At 36.1% G+C, this 15,260-nt stretch overlaps 1 protein-coding gene across 1 annotated transcript in view; it reads right to left on the reverse strand.

Annotated features, from left to right (window-relative positions):
- Nucleotides 1-15,260, reverse strand: part of ZSWIM6 (zinc finger SWIM-type containing 6) — a 100,553-nt gene that overhangs the window by 36,758 nt on the left and 48,535 nt on the right. Inside the window, exons 3-4 of the mRNA XM_026670523.2 lie at nucleotides 13,123-13,271; nucleotides 10,619-10,769 (exon numbers count right to left, since the gene is read on the reverse strand). Of these exons, the coding sequence (XP_026526308.2) occupies nucleotides 10,619-10,769; nucleotides 13,123-13,271 (300 nt within the window). The remainder of the gene's footprint in view (nucleotides 1-10,618; nucleotides 10,770-13,122; nucleotides 13,272-15,260) is intronic.

Raw genomic sequence — 15,260 nt, forward strand, 5'->3', positions numbered from 1 at the left:
TTTTTTTTCTGTTTTTTTTACAAAGCGATTGAATCCCATCTTGTTTTGTTCTGCAATGTGTTCTTATGCTTTCTTATAGAGGTACACCCTAGAGTTTGGTTTGAAGATATTTAAATTATTAATCAAATTAAACTAATTTAAATTAAAAATAAATAAATAAGGCTTTTGGGAGTTAGCTGTTCCCAGTTGTTTGATACTTAGGTTAGGTGCTAATGAATTTTTTTATTACTATTTTTAATTTAGTGCATGTTTATGCTGTTTATGCTACGCTGCACACTGCTGGGAGTTAGAGCTTATAATAATAAGCCTGCCCTCTGGAATAATATCCCCCAAAAGATCTGAATAGCTCCCAGTCTGAAGAAGTTCTGAAAGCGATTAAATATTTGCTGTTCTCCCAGCTTTGTAGCAGGGTGATGGCTGAGCTCGTCTGCTAGGGTATGGTTTACATGTTTATCATTGGGCTGCTCATGAATTGTCTCTTTTGTTATACTGTTCCTAATTTTTTAAATAAAAGCTGCCCAGAGTTATAAGTAGTCAGGCAGCCTCTAAATTGTAAATCTAATCTAATCTAATCCTTTTTTAAAAAAAGAACTGCTACTAGAACAGGTACATCATCCAAAATAGAGCAAATATTCCATAACATAAGCTCACCTCCATATAATCCATCAGTCTTAAAGAGGCTCTTTACACATTAGGGACAAGAAGTAGTAGAAAATTATTATTCTGCAATATGAAGCATGATACACTCAGTATGCATCCTAAAACACTATATTAATGGAGAAAATATTAATAATGAAATGCCGAGTTAAGTTTAAGCCAGCATTTTTTAATTCTCTAGAAAGCATAGATTTTTTCACAAGTCCAAAAATGCACTTAGGCTGCATAATTTATTCAAACTACAACTTTTCTTATGGCAGATTTTTTTCAAAATGTTATTTTACCACAGCCTGCTATAGAGGCAGATACTAGAAAAAGATCAAGATGGTGAATATTTGTTCATGTAGACACCTGATGACACATCCAAGTTTTAAACCAGTCTAGATCTTTTAACACACCATCATAGTAATATTGACAGCCAATTTGGTATAGTGGTTAAAGGCACCAAACTAGAAACCAGAGACTGAGAATTAATGTCTTCAAAGCACACAAAGAAAGTATTTTTGGTGATGTGAAATATGAGTGACATTTTTGAAAATAAGGAAATCTTTCCTATCATAATTGAAAACTTAAGATTTTATTCAATAAATTCCTCCCTCCTTCAAAGATGAATACTCCCAGTTGTTACCAAAACAAATTCAGCCCATTAGAGATTCATTAGTGCTAAAAGTAAATCCAAGGCCCCAATGGATAATGATCTAATTAGATCAGTATCATAATGAACAGAATATATAAGTACTCTTGTACTGTTTAATTCATGAACTCTCTCTAGGATATGAGGATATACTACCAAGTTTGAGGGTTCCGGCTTTTATTCATGAACACAGTCTCAGTAAAATCCAACTCAGTTACATAGGACTCAACTTCTCATAGTACTCAAGGTGCTGAACTTCTTGGACTATTAAATGTTTTATCTTGTTCTAATTCATTCTGTTACTGATTCAAACTTTGATATATTGGTTTTGACAAGTGCTTCACTGTGTATGATAGTATAATCACTCCCTGTGCATTTCATACTAGATGGCTAATTAATGTAATAGATTATTTGCAGTAGTTATGGCAAAGGAAAAGGATGTACTTTCCATAAGCTACATTCTGTATAAAGGGATAAGAGGACAGATATGAGAAAGAGATATAAGCATATAGACTTCCTTAGACCTAGACTTAGACCTTCATGTCAAGAGATTTAATAAGGCCATGAAAACTAGTACTTAAGTTGGGGGGGGGGGGGAATTCAATTTCATAGAAGCAGTGTTGGGATTCAATTTTTTTTTTACTACTGGTTCTGTAGGCGTGTCTTGGTGGACGTGTCTTGGTGGGCATGGCAGGGGAAGGATACTGCAAAATCTCCATTCCCACCCCACTCCAGGGGAAAGGATACTGCAAAATCCCATTCCCTCTCCATCCCACTAACCTGTTTTCCAGCTCTGTTCTCTTGTGCAGGGCAACAAAAGAAGACCCAGCTGATCAGCTGGGACTCAGGAGGCAGAGAATAGATGGGGGCAGGGTCAGTCAGAGATGGTATTTGCCGGTTCTCCGAACTACTCAAAATCTCCGCTACCGGTTCTCCATAACTGGTCAGAACCTGCTGAATATGACCTCTGCATTGAAAGACACATTAGGGTTGCATTTGACTTTGGGGGGCCAGGGTGGGCGTGGCCATATCTAAGCACCCTGTGGGCCAGATTCGGCCTGCAGGCCTTGAATTTGACACCTCTGACTTAGATGGTATATGTGTGTATATAGAATGCAAAGAAGGCAAATAAAGAATTAAAACTTCAAAATTCTATTTTCTAGGCTTATGGTATCTTTCTTGTACTAAGTGTGAGCCAGAAATGCTCTAAATGTGATGGTGTGCTGACTCAAGTGACATTTTTTTTTCATTATTCAGGCCAATATAATGCCATTTCAATTTTATTCTGTCTCATATCAAATTAATCACAGCACAATAAGGCTACAATAATTTCCAGTTTGGTCTAGTGGTAAAGACATGGACTAAAAATCAGGAGACTGAGATGTGGATGTCTTAGGCATGAAAGCCAGCTGGATGACTTTGGGCCACTCACTCTTTCGCTGCGCACAATGTCAGCCTCAGAGAACAAGCTGGTGGGTCAATTTCTATTGCAACCAATGGATCAATACTTGGTTGATACAGGGAGGAAAACCTAGATCCTGCATTTACAGGAAACGTTAGGACGGGAAATGAAAGCAAGTCTTCAGATTATTTAGCATGCTGTGTCTTAGCTCATTTGCTTAGTGCAGAAGGAATGGATACTATCATTCAGTAAAACTCAACAACAATGTCAAAAGTAACATGGATATTCAGATTTTGCTTTAGTTAAGAGTATTTTAATGATTGTAGATTGTACCATTATAGGAAATAGGGCTTTGAAGTTTAATCCAGATACCAGGGAGTAATGTTTTGTGTACTGGTTGATTACTTCAGCTTTGTAAACAATCAAACAACAAGAGGAAATACTTAGGGAGACTGCTTCAGACAAGCTAAGAATAAGCAACTGCAAATATTTAAAAGGCAAAAAAATATAAAGGGAACAGTAATGGCTCAGGAAATTGTGATATATTGGATAAAGGTTTATGGGCTAATTCCCAGAAGAATAATTTTCACTAATTCAAAATATAACATGAACAGTCCACTTGTCATTAAAGATTCAACTTATATTTTCTTTTTCTTTTGTGAACCTTAAATCAATGTAGACTAGTTATTAATTAGACTCAGGATTGTACAAGGTGGCAGTTTCAAATCTTGTCCTGGCTTTGTCTTCTATAATTGTCCTCCCTTCCCATTACCAAGCTAAGATCTTTAAGACTTTTATATATGTTGAAGTAGAGCGTACAATCTGTATGGCATTGTCATTTGACAACATGTATTTCTAGATATGATTGTAACAAAGACTCAAAACTGACTATAGATCCCTATTATAAACATAGCTCAGCAAAAATATATTCTTTGATGAATAGCAGCTCTCTGCCCCTTTGGCTTCAAGCTTTCCCTACATTTCTAGAGGTTATTTGTGTGTGTGGCTCAAAATAACAAATCTATATAATGCTCAGGCTGCTAGAAGCTCAGATCTTTCAGAAATGGTCAGCACACAAACACAATACCACAACACATTGTTCTATTCATTTTTCAAAATATGTTAAGTGAGAGAGAGGGGAATCTCTTCAGGTTGCTTTTAATGTGAGAAATCACTGATAACTAGCAAATTTCATTCAAATATCTTCAGTAGATACAAAAGATAATTATGCACAGCTTGAAACAGAAGCCACTGTTAAGTTTTTATATTGTTTTTAAAATAAGGGTTCCAGACTAGCAACTGTGTATATGTATATACACACATATACAGTGTGTGTGTGTGTGTGTGTGTGTGTGTGTGTGTGTGTGTGTGTATCTTAAATGTATTTAGAGAAGCAACACAAATGTATAAAATCCAGCATTAAAACAGGTCTTTTTGGTCTTGGGGAAGATAATTGCTATCATTCCACAACCACTGATCCTACTGAATGAAGCTCATGGAAACTGGGGTGGGTCAGGTTGCCTTAAACTAGTATGTAGTAACCACAGGTTATCTTAGTATTCACATAAATATTTGTGGTTAACTGAAAGTGAAATAAAAAGCATTTTATATGATTATACTGCAGAATGAGGTCATAGGGAATATTACATAAATTCATGTTTTAGTATATAAGATTAACATACTATTTAGCATTATAGGTGAAGTGGGCCTGCCTTAAGAATTATAAGGACATAGCCAATAGCAATTAATGAGTTTTAAGAATACATTTGTTCCATGTCAATTTCTAGTTAACATACTTTGTCTAATTCTCAGGAAAGTCCTTAACTTTGCTCAATTTAATGATTTGCTCTCCTCACTGGTTGAAGGAAGCTCCAGCAACAGACCTGTACAAGAGTAAATTCCTTCCTGTCTGTTGTACAATCACTTTCACATGAGCTTTGCACTGCTGTCTTTATATCCCATGCGCTAAAAGACCTATATTAACTCATAGTTGTGATAGCTCAGAAGAGAATGGACTTCTCTTAACTGAGAACTTCACAGCTAACCTCTATTATTGCTTGACCCTTCAATGTGCAGTAACTTTTGTGATTTTTGTTATAAATCTGTATTTTTAATTTATTATTTTAATTTATGCTATTTGGTTCAGTATAACATTTTGCTTTGGTTAAGCTTTGTTCTGGCATGGTTTCCCAGTGAGCCTGAATGGGCCATTGTATAAACTGTTGCCAAGTTACATCTTTAAACATGATCCTATTCTGCAGGAACTCCACATTGACTGGAAAACTAAAGCATTAACTACAATATATTATTAACAGTGTCTACCATCTTCGGTAATGGGAAATCAATGAACAATCATTACAAAGACCATGCCAATCTAATTAGCTCTTTTTTTCTCTGTCCAGGAAAAAAAAGTTCCTTGGGAAACTTGGGAAAACTGGAGTAATTCTATAACACAAAAGGACAAACTTCATGTCAATAATTGGAAACTGAGCTGAAGAATTTTAAATAAGCTGGTCAACAATCCATTTCTGTCTTAGATGCACAAGGATGTTTATTGTCAATGGTTTCCACTCATTCTTAAGAGAGCTGACTGACGCTGGATACACATTTTTAATTTTAAAAAGCTCTCTTGCTTATATGTATGTTGAGGAAATGAGGGTTTTGAAATGCAAGATCTATGTGATAATAGCTAGCATAGGAGACATTGTAGGATGGGAGATGATAGGAAGGGACAATGAAAAACAGAAACTGTGGGGAAACCATGCATACATCTGGACCCGTAATCTATATGTTGACAAGTTGCTGGGCTCCATCATTCTACCAGGCATAGATACTTGTCTCACAGATTCTTCTGCTTCACTGCACTTATCAGATAAAGCCTCAGAAATTTAATTTAATAGTTTCAGCTTTATTAAGCTGTCACAAGAGCAACCCTACTTTGATAACAGTAACTGTGCCAATTACAGTTTGGTTTAGGTTGACATATTTAGTTGCGGCACATGAAAGGCAATAAAAGGCTGTTTTGCATTTTTAGTTTTTTTCATGTAGACTTTCCCCCCCATTAATTTGGCACTTAGTATTTGCTAAGGGGACATCTAAATTATATTCAAGGGCAAATGGGGCTTAGTTTAAAACTGTGATGCTCATATTTAAAACGGTCAGTAATTAAGCTTCTGAAGAGAGAACACTATTTGTGTTGGTCCTGATAGTGACACGTGACAATTGTACTCAGGGCTTGTATCTTTCAAGGTGCCAAAGGGCTTCCAATTCCATATTACAGCCAGGAATCAGCAGAAAACACAAATTAACTTGCAAATCTGACATGCTGACAAAACTTTTCTCTATAACTAGTAGCTCTTGGAATTTAATTCTGAAGCAGGTCTTGTAGCAATATGATACCTACAGAGGGCCAGAAATGCCCATGCTATACAGTACTTTTGGATCAGGTGATTAAAATATATAACACTGATTTGGTGAATCTAAGTGATATACAGCAAACTCACCCAATAGCTCTCTATATTCACAACCAACTGACCATTAAGATAAACGTATAAAGTCCAAGAAAGGAACAGCAATTATTTTTATAAAAGATTGAAAACCCTTTATAGACTTTTTGCTAAAAAATAAATTAAAATGGTGATTTTGGGATTTACCAATAATCTTAAACCAATGGGATTTTTAAAAAAGATTGATATGAAGAAAAGGGAACTATGCTGTATAATTTAGAAGGATGGGAAATACATCCAAGTATGTTTATAATTGCTGTAAAAGAAGATTTGAAACTTCATTCTTTAACGGTTTGTTTTTATTTTCTTTCTATTTTTAATGCCTTTTACTGGGGCAGAGATCCAATGGTAGATAAAATACTACAAAGACTCTTCCCACTTTTTCAGAACTAAACATATTCAAACTGATTCCAGAGTACCTTGCAAATCATAACCTTGGTCTCATGTATAGGTCATGCTTATCCAGCCTCCAATTCCAGGTAGATCTTAATAACTTGATCTTCCATATGTCTAGTAAATTCTTCACAATTTTAAAATGGAATATATTTTCTTTATTTTAATCTAAATTGAACCATAATCTGCAAAAGATCTCACAGCATGTAGGCATATCATATATAGAGCAAATATGACATAGCAGCAAAAATAATTCAATTCTTTAAGAATTTAGAATCTACATTTAGTTTAGATTCACCTTAAATTTTAGCTTTTACTTTTACTTGCTTCAAAAAAGAAAGCAAATTCTGTACCAATGCATGTCTTTTGATGGAATATTAAAAAAAACCTGAGACACTGTGTCTGGGGCTTTGACAGAAAAGCATTTCCATGAGCCAAAGTCATCTACAAACTAAATTGATTATTAATAAGGGCAAGCTGATCAAATCACATGTTTGCTATATAAACATGTCCTGCCAATTCTAGGAATGAATACCCCCCCCTTGTTTGGTCATTCAAATGTAAATGTATGTCTCCTGTCAAAATAGCAACTTTTCCTTGATCTTCACAGGGCCACCCTGTCAGCTAACCTCTTCAGTCTTATAAAGGAATCTAAGTTGGAAATTCCTTTTACTCACTATTAACATATTAAGTGAATGTTGCCTTCAAAAAAATATTCCCATACTGATCATGACTGTGGGAATTTGCAAACATTGGCTGAACTTCAATTAACATCTTGTTACTTTAGCCTTTCTGCAAACTTATTGTTTCTAAAAGCAGAACACTTATTTAACATCCTTTTATAAAAGGTGGCCTCTTCCCAAGGGAAGAAAGGCAGTGAAACCTGTCTGATCTTGGGAAATTTTTACCACCTGAGAACATGCTTAAGAAAGCTTAGTAGCTAGTTGACTTCAGGGCTAACTTATAAACAGGTGTAAACCTGCAAATGAAAGTGAGCTTTATTTCATTTTTTTATACGTGCTCAAATTGCCCAATGACTTTCATTCTGCACTTGCAGGAGGGGGAAAAAACCTTTTATGATTTTTAATGATTTTAAAATAAAAGGTTTTCCTTTTTCCTGCAAATGCAGATTGAAAGTCATTCCCAAACTCAAACATCAAAGTTCAAGCAATGAAGCTCAAACATCAAAGTTCAAATATTTTTGACTTTGGATGAGTTAGATTATAAGAGAAAATTGAGAAGATTCTGGCATCCAAAGGGTGTTATGTCAAATATTCCTTAGGGATACTCTTAAATGGGTAGGTTCAAAGAACTGGTGACAGCTAAAAGAACTGATGTGGAGACTGAAGGATTAACTTTTAATGCAAGCCTCATGACCTTCCCTGTCAAAAAGGAGTAAATAAAGTCAAAATTTCACCATGAGTAGTTCCATTGCTTACCATTAGACAACTAAAGTGTAGCAGGGACATAAAACCATACATCACAATCTCACTGAATAACCATGAGCGGAATATCTATACTGATGCTTCCAAAGATTAAGGAATGTTGTAATACCTTCTCAATGAAAGAAAATCTAACTTGACTTATTTCCAAACCAGGCCAATACAGCATTAACAAATCTATGTTGGTCACTTTATTTGGCACTCTCCTCTCTTGCAGTGTTTGAATGGAGTCTGACACTTGAATTATTATTTGAAAAGAGGAAAATAGAAACTAAACAAAAAGAAAATAATTATTTTGAAGATTTTAGTCCTGGATAGAATAGAAGATTTGGGGCATAATTGAACTTCCATATGGTATTGTGTTGATTGAGTTACTTATTCTTAATCAGATTCCAGTCTCATAGACACACTCATACAAAAACCTTATAAGTTTGATCTGAGGCTTCATGCAAATAAGAATCATATTGGAAAATAAATCAAAGCCATTGGCTCTGCTCTCCTGGAGCAGAGTAATTTTTCAACACAACTTGAAATTATCTTGCAAGGGTGGAGAAGCAAATGGGTGCTCATATTTACATACGCAATCTAATGGTACAGCAAGGAGCGTGGAGAAGCCAACAGATACACACATTCTATTTTTCTCCAAAATCATATTCTTAGCCCTAGCCTGAAATCAGGTGAAAAGCTGACCAGAAAAATCAGCTTTGTCCAAAAATTCCTGGAAACAATGTATCATCACCTGTTCAATTTTAACATCAGAAGTGGAAGATCTGTAATTTATCTGGCCTTACTTGTAACTTCCCAGAATAGAAGAGTTGGGGGGGGGGGGATTACCATAGAGAAATAGCCACTTGCTTATATTAACCAATACAAAATCTAATGGCTTCTTCTGTCCGGTTACCCATTGGAAGCTGAATATGGGTAAATGGGCAAAGGATTAACAGCTCCAAGCAGCTCTATTTGCTCAGATGTCAACACCTGAAAATTAGTTGCTAATTCCAAAGAGATACTAGTATTATATAATGTTTAATTAAAACAGGGATTTGAGGCTGCTGTGAAACTAGCAGTATTTAACATTGAAAGCATTAACAGAGGTCTTCAAACTTGGCAAGTTTAAGACTTGTGGACTTCAACTCCCAGATTCCTGAGCTAACATGACTGGAGAAGGAATTCTGGGAGTTGAAGTCCACAAGTCTTAAAGTTGCCAAGTTTGGGGACCTCTAACTTAAGAGTTCTCAATCACACATCAGATCCTTGTTAAATTCAGTCAGAAAGACATTTGTTCTCCCTTTCTGATCCAACAATCCACGGGTAGGTTTACTCCCCACGGATGATTGGGAATCTTTGAAGGACATGGAACTTATGTGTTGCAAAGTAATTGTTTCCCTGAACTAGCGACTCTTTAGCAATTCCTCTAAGAATGTCAAACTGACACACACTGAGCTGAAATGTGCTCCCAGCCCCAGGAAACAGATCTTAGTAATACTGTACACACAAGGTCATTATTAAATATAGTACATCCAGGGAAATGCTTTTGGAATTTGTTGCCAGGATTCCCTTACTGACTAGCTTGTCTATAAGAAAGATAAACTGAAATAGCTGCAGCTTGTAATTTGCTCCTCTGGAACTTTCAGTGTTACATTCATTTCATTTGGAGCCATATAGAAATATAGTACTCCTATTCCAAAATACACACCGCACCAAAATAACACTAAGTATAAATTACAACTATGGTTTTTATTTCAGTTTCAGTTTCAATTAAAAGTTGATTAAGATACTCCTAAGACTTACTGAAAGACATGAAACACAGCTTGTTCTCAGCTTGTGTTCTTCTAATTTTCAAACAGAAAACCACATTTGACCAGAACAAATTTTAACACAAAATTTACCTACTACCAGCTCAAATCAACAAGTACACACACCTCATTCTTCATACAAAAAATTCCAAATTCACATTCAGCCACTCATATAAACATAGGGCTAGTTTGGTTAGGATAGTGAGCTTGCAATGAATTTGATAAATGAGCCGAGTTTGGCCAATTGTCAGGATTTCCCCAGCCCCCAATCTTTACAGAGCAGAAATCCAAGTATAGCACAAAAAAGACATGTGTTACACTGAGGTATACCCAGACCACCCACTTGATTAAAAAATATGAATGAAGGGTCTTGAACTAACATTATACAGTTTTCCATGCTGACTGAAAACTGATTGGTGAAGGAGTATGCCCTTTCAAAGACATTTCGGAATCAAAGAAGGTGCATAATTATGAAGGTAAACATTTACTATTAATAACTGCAGATCTAGCCCTTGTTAATACAATGGGTTACTTATTACATAGGAAATGTTTATATTCCAGCTTCTACTATTAAACATTTCACGGAGCAGTTATTTTTGGCTGTACATCCTTGGCTTTAGCAAAAATGCACTAATTTTGCCTATGAAAACAAGTTCCCAGGTTGCCATACTCCCAAAATCTGGAAACAAATACAAATTCTATTGACAAGAACAAGGGATACTCAAAGCACTTAATATTTCCTTCACTTCAGAACTGTTAAAAGCTTCTGCAAAATTATTTGGATTTACCTAGTTCATCCCACAGCTGCCTGTATTTGTCTGTCATTGCAGTTCCTTGTTGTCTCCAAAGTGACAGCCGTGGGTCAGCCATGAACTGTTCTGTTATCAGTGTCAGCATACGAGCACCGTTTGAGTCTCTCATCTTTAACATCTCTCGCACCTACAATATAAAACATGTAGTGTAGTACAATTTTTAAAAAAATACCCAAATGAAATAATATATCTATATATCTAAATGAAGAATTGCTGGATGCAAGGGAGAGTTAAGTGGAAACACGGGATTACATCTGAACAATCAATATTGCCAATTTATAAAAACAGTAAGTATTGCAAATACACAATGTTTTAAAAAGTATTTATGCAATGAAGAGACAGAATTTTTCATTATAAAGTAGCCCAATATTGAGAAAATGATCTCATCTCATCTTGTCCCATCTCATATCAAAAATGTAGGAATTAGAAAGGAGAAGATTATTAATTTAAATTTAAAAATATTAAAAACTTTAATAAGAACATTAAAAAGAAAATAATAAATGCTTTCAAACTGATGTTCCTCTAGCTTAGAGCTGTTGTTCTAGGCCGGTTTCCCTCAAGCCTTTGGGGGGCCGAAAAAAGCCTCAAATCAGCTTGGGGGGCACAGTGCATGTAAAGGGGGGGAATGCGCACTCATATGCAGGGGGCAGGGAGGCACGCTGGCACACAAGCGCACACACAATTTTTGGCATAGGAACCCAAAAAGGTTAGCCACCACTGTTCCAGGCACTTAAGGAAAAGAAGGAGAAATAAATATTAACATGAGGATAGACAAAAGCAGGAGTGGGATAAATGAGTGTACGGTCTGTGTGCCACATCACCAAATACAAAGTTAATTCACTGGACAGGAGGAGTTGATAGTATTTAATTCTAAAAAGAAGTTATACTTGTAAACATCTGTAATAAAAGGAACAAAGAAGACATAGCTCTAGCATGCCAATTTTTTCTCTTGTCAATTATGAAGCATGGATATAATAATTAGCAAATTCTTGCATGGTTCAGTGTATATACAAAAAAATAATAAACTAATTTGAAAATCCCACGATTTTGGAGAAAAATAAAGCTTTTCATGGTAGCTCACATGTACCATGTTGCAAAAACCATTCTTTACAGAACACAGTGGTATACTTTGCACTCCTTCAGCATGAGAGGATTCCATTCTATATTCCAAGGTTCTTATAAACACTTTGGAAATAAAATTCACACACGCTCTTAAGAAAAATGTTTAAAATATTTGCTTTTTTTCCCACCCATATTGTTATAAATAGTAAAGATTTTACTGATCATTCAAAGAACAAATTTAAGGAGAAATGCAAGGTAGAAGGACCACCAACATTGTAAAAAGTCAAAGAAGCACAAAACCTACAATTGTTCCATTGACTGGCTATAGTTCTTCAATTATAAAACACAGTTCTTATCTTATCAATACAATACAATTATTAGAAATCTTAGCAGGTTGATTGTTTCATGTTCGTCTGATGCTAAAGGTGTCCTGTTTTACTTCCAAGGCACACTGATTTGGAAACACCAAATACAGAATAAGTTATTATTCTGATATTTAAGAGCCATGGTGATGCAGTGGTTAGAATGCAATCTTGCAGGGTAACTGCCCACAGCCAGGAGTCCGATCCTCACCACCTCAAGGTTGACTCAGCCTTCCTAGGTCGGTAAAATGAGGAACCATATTGTTGGGGACAATACGCTGATTCTGTAAACCGCTTACAGAGGGGTGTAAAGCACTATATAAGTCTAAGTGCTATTACTATTTTCCAACTTTGCATTGAACTGGCTTTAGCTCTAAATTCATACATTTCAACATTCCACTTTAAACCATACCAATCATACCAATACTACCCTTGACTACAAACATTCTAATCTTCTACCACAAGTTTCAGTTTATTCTATCCTTCTAACTCCCTATGCAGTTTGTGTATAATTCTGATAATAAAACATGCAAAGCAGATCAACGAAATGGTGTCAATTTACTACAGATTCCATCCCACTGCCCAAAGAAACAAATCTGCTTACTTCATTCCTTACATTAAGTAACCAACTTCTCATGGCAGTACAGATTTCCCATTTTTAAAAAATAATTGTAAGACTTATCACATGACATTAAGTTATAAAAATATACCAGTCACTTTTCTTTGTATTTTGATATTCCTTTTATACTGGGGTGTGTGCGTATTATTATCAATACCAAAGCAATGACATTTAAAAATTCAGATTTGGCCATGTTGATTTGTATTTTTTCCAAAGAAATTGTTTACTATTGACATCAAGTAGTCCTTCTTCTGTACCTTAAAATCTTCCAAATGGCGAAGAATTCTGAAAAATGTAGACCAAGAAATCCAGATGGTATCAGACCAAGAAATGGAGCGGGAACATTACTAAGTGGCTAAATATTATGAAGTCAACGTAAGAATGAAAGATTAATAAAGCATTCTGTCAAAATGAAGAAAACATCCCTTCTTACATACCTTTGCAAAAAGCAAATTGAGCTGTTTCCCTGATCCATGGTATCCACCCTGGGAAAGAAAGAGTTTAACTTGTTCCTGAACTTGCTCTTCATCCAAATGCCAGCAGTTTTCATCATCTATACTCGCTCCTGCTGTAGGATCAGGGGCACCTACACAGTAGAAACAAAGACTATATGATTACTTAAATCTTTTTACCGATGCATGAGGATCCAAATGTTCCCACCTAAAATAACAGTTATTGATGATTGATTGCATCTATTATGTATGCACTGACACTAAGCAACAATAAGATAGAATTCTGTGCATATTTAACATATTTAACTCTAAAGGAACCTATGTGTGCACATCTTTATAGATTATTACGTCAGAAGCTAAAAGAAAACTTGAGCAATAGCCCTCTATGACATAGGGATAGGTATCATTACTCACTGGCAAAATGAGTGCTTTGAACACAAATTCCATGCTCAGTCTTTAGCTTCTGAAATTAAGACTCTCAAGTCTGATAAATCCCAAGCCTGCCCCAGATCTATGAAACATCCTGGCCTCAGTGATCTGGCAGTCCCCTTCTGGAAGGCCATCAAGACCTACTATTTACCCAGCACTGCAGTAGAGTCGTGGGAGCCTATGGATAGTTGTGAAACACCCTAGGAGATTATTGGGGTATCATGATTGTGGGGGGGATTTATTTTTTATATTTATGGTTTTATAATTTTCAGTATTATTGTTGCGAGCGGCCTAAATTTTGCCACGCAAATCTTTTAAATATATGAATAAATAAACTGACCTTGTGCAGTAATTTCTGTTCTTCTATCTCCCTTCCTCCTTATGTACTGTGGATGGCTAGTAAATCAGAAGCACTGTTCAAGGTAGTCAACTCACTTGTTGAGAGGAATAGGAGAACTACACGGAACTACTTGCATAGCAGCTTACCAATAAAACTACTCAGATTTTCTCCAAGCCTTGACCCTTCAGTCTAAAGGGGCTTAAAGTGATGACTAGGGCAATGTCTTTAATTATCTGGGGCTTCTTGCAGCCTGAAGATCCCATTAAGGTAGGCAAGTATTCTCTAGCCGGCCCCTTCTTTGAGGCAGAAGAGAAATGACTTCTTGGATCAGGAAAATAGTCAATGCCATGTAGGGGAGGGCATCCTCTCCCCAATTTGAAGGAGACTGTAATATGCCTTCAAGAGGCGCTATCTGGATCCAGCTACACTGAATAACTATCATGCAGTCTTCAATTTCTATTTTTGGAGAAGGCTATTGAAAAGATGGTAAGGGTCAATTGCGGCACCATCAAGAAAGCAGGATTTTTTTGGAGCCTTTTCAGCCTGGGATCAGGTCCAGACATGGAACCAAAATAGTACTGGTTACTCGGGTCAGTGAGCTATGTCAGGATGGGGAGGAGGTAATATATCCTTCCTACCTTATGAGACTTCTCAACAGCAAGCATTCCTTCTGGAGATATTATGAGGGCTGCAGGCACTGTTTTATATTGGCACTGGTCCTTCATTACCACGTAATTCTAGTCAGGGGACAGGGAGGAGGAGGGGAGGTTGGCTTAATAGGGGTTGATCTTTTTCATCTTTCTCTTGAACATGGAACTGTTGGAAGAGCTCACCTTGTAGTCTGAAGTAAGGTGACATTTAATTGAGTAAGTTGGAGACAACTGGAAATCTTGACTCAAATATCTGAACGCTATTGGGCTTTGGATGGGACAAAACAGACTAAAACTGAACACTGCTTTGGTAAGATCATACTTGGAATACTGCATCAGTTTGGTCAGCTTGATAAAAAAAAGTTGTTGAGACTCTATAAAGAGTGCAGAGAAGAGCAACAGTTGCAGGAACTGGATATGTCTAGACTAACACAAGAGTAACTCACAACCTTATCAACTCTCAAGATTCTTGCAATGTGTTAAATATACATATTGTATTCATACTTTTGAAGACCACTGAGAAACTGCATCTGATAATACAATGCAGTAGGATATTTTTTGTCAATAATTATCTAATAAAATGCACAGGTTTTCAATATGTTTCAAGTGCACTTTACAGTACTGCATATGTGGCAGGTTCCCATGTAGTTTCTTTTTCTAACTACTTTTTCTAACCAGAATTGAGTCACCGAATACGTATCTCT

This window comes from Notechis scutatus, chromosome 2 (genome assembly GCF_049901735.1).
Source record: "Notechis scutatus isolate UNSWTSFEM ecotype Mainland chromosome 2, rNotScu1.2, whole genome shotgun sequence".
Classification (NCBI taxonomy): Eukaryota; Metazoa; Chordata; class Lepidosauria; order Squamata; family Elapidae; genus Notechis; species Notechis scutatus.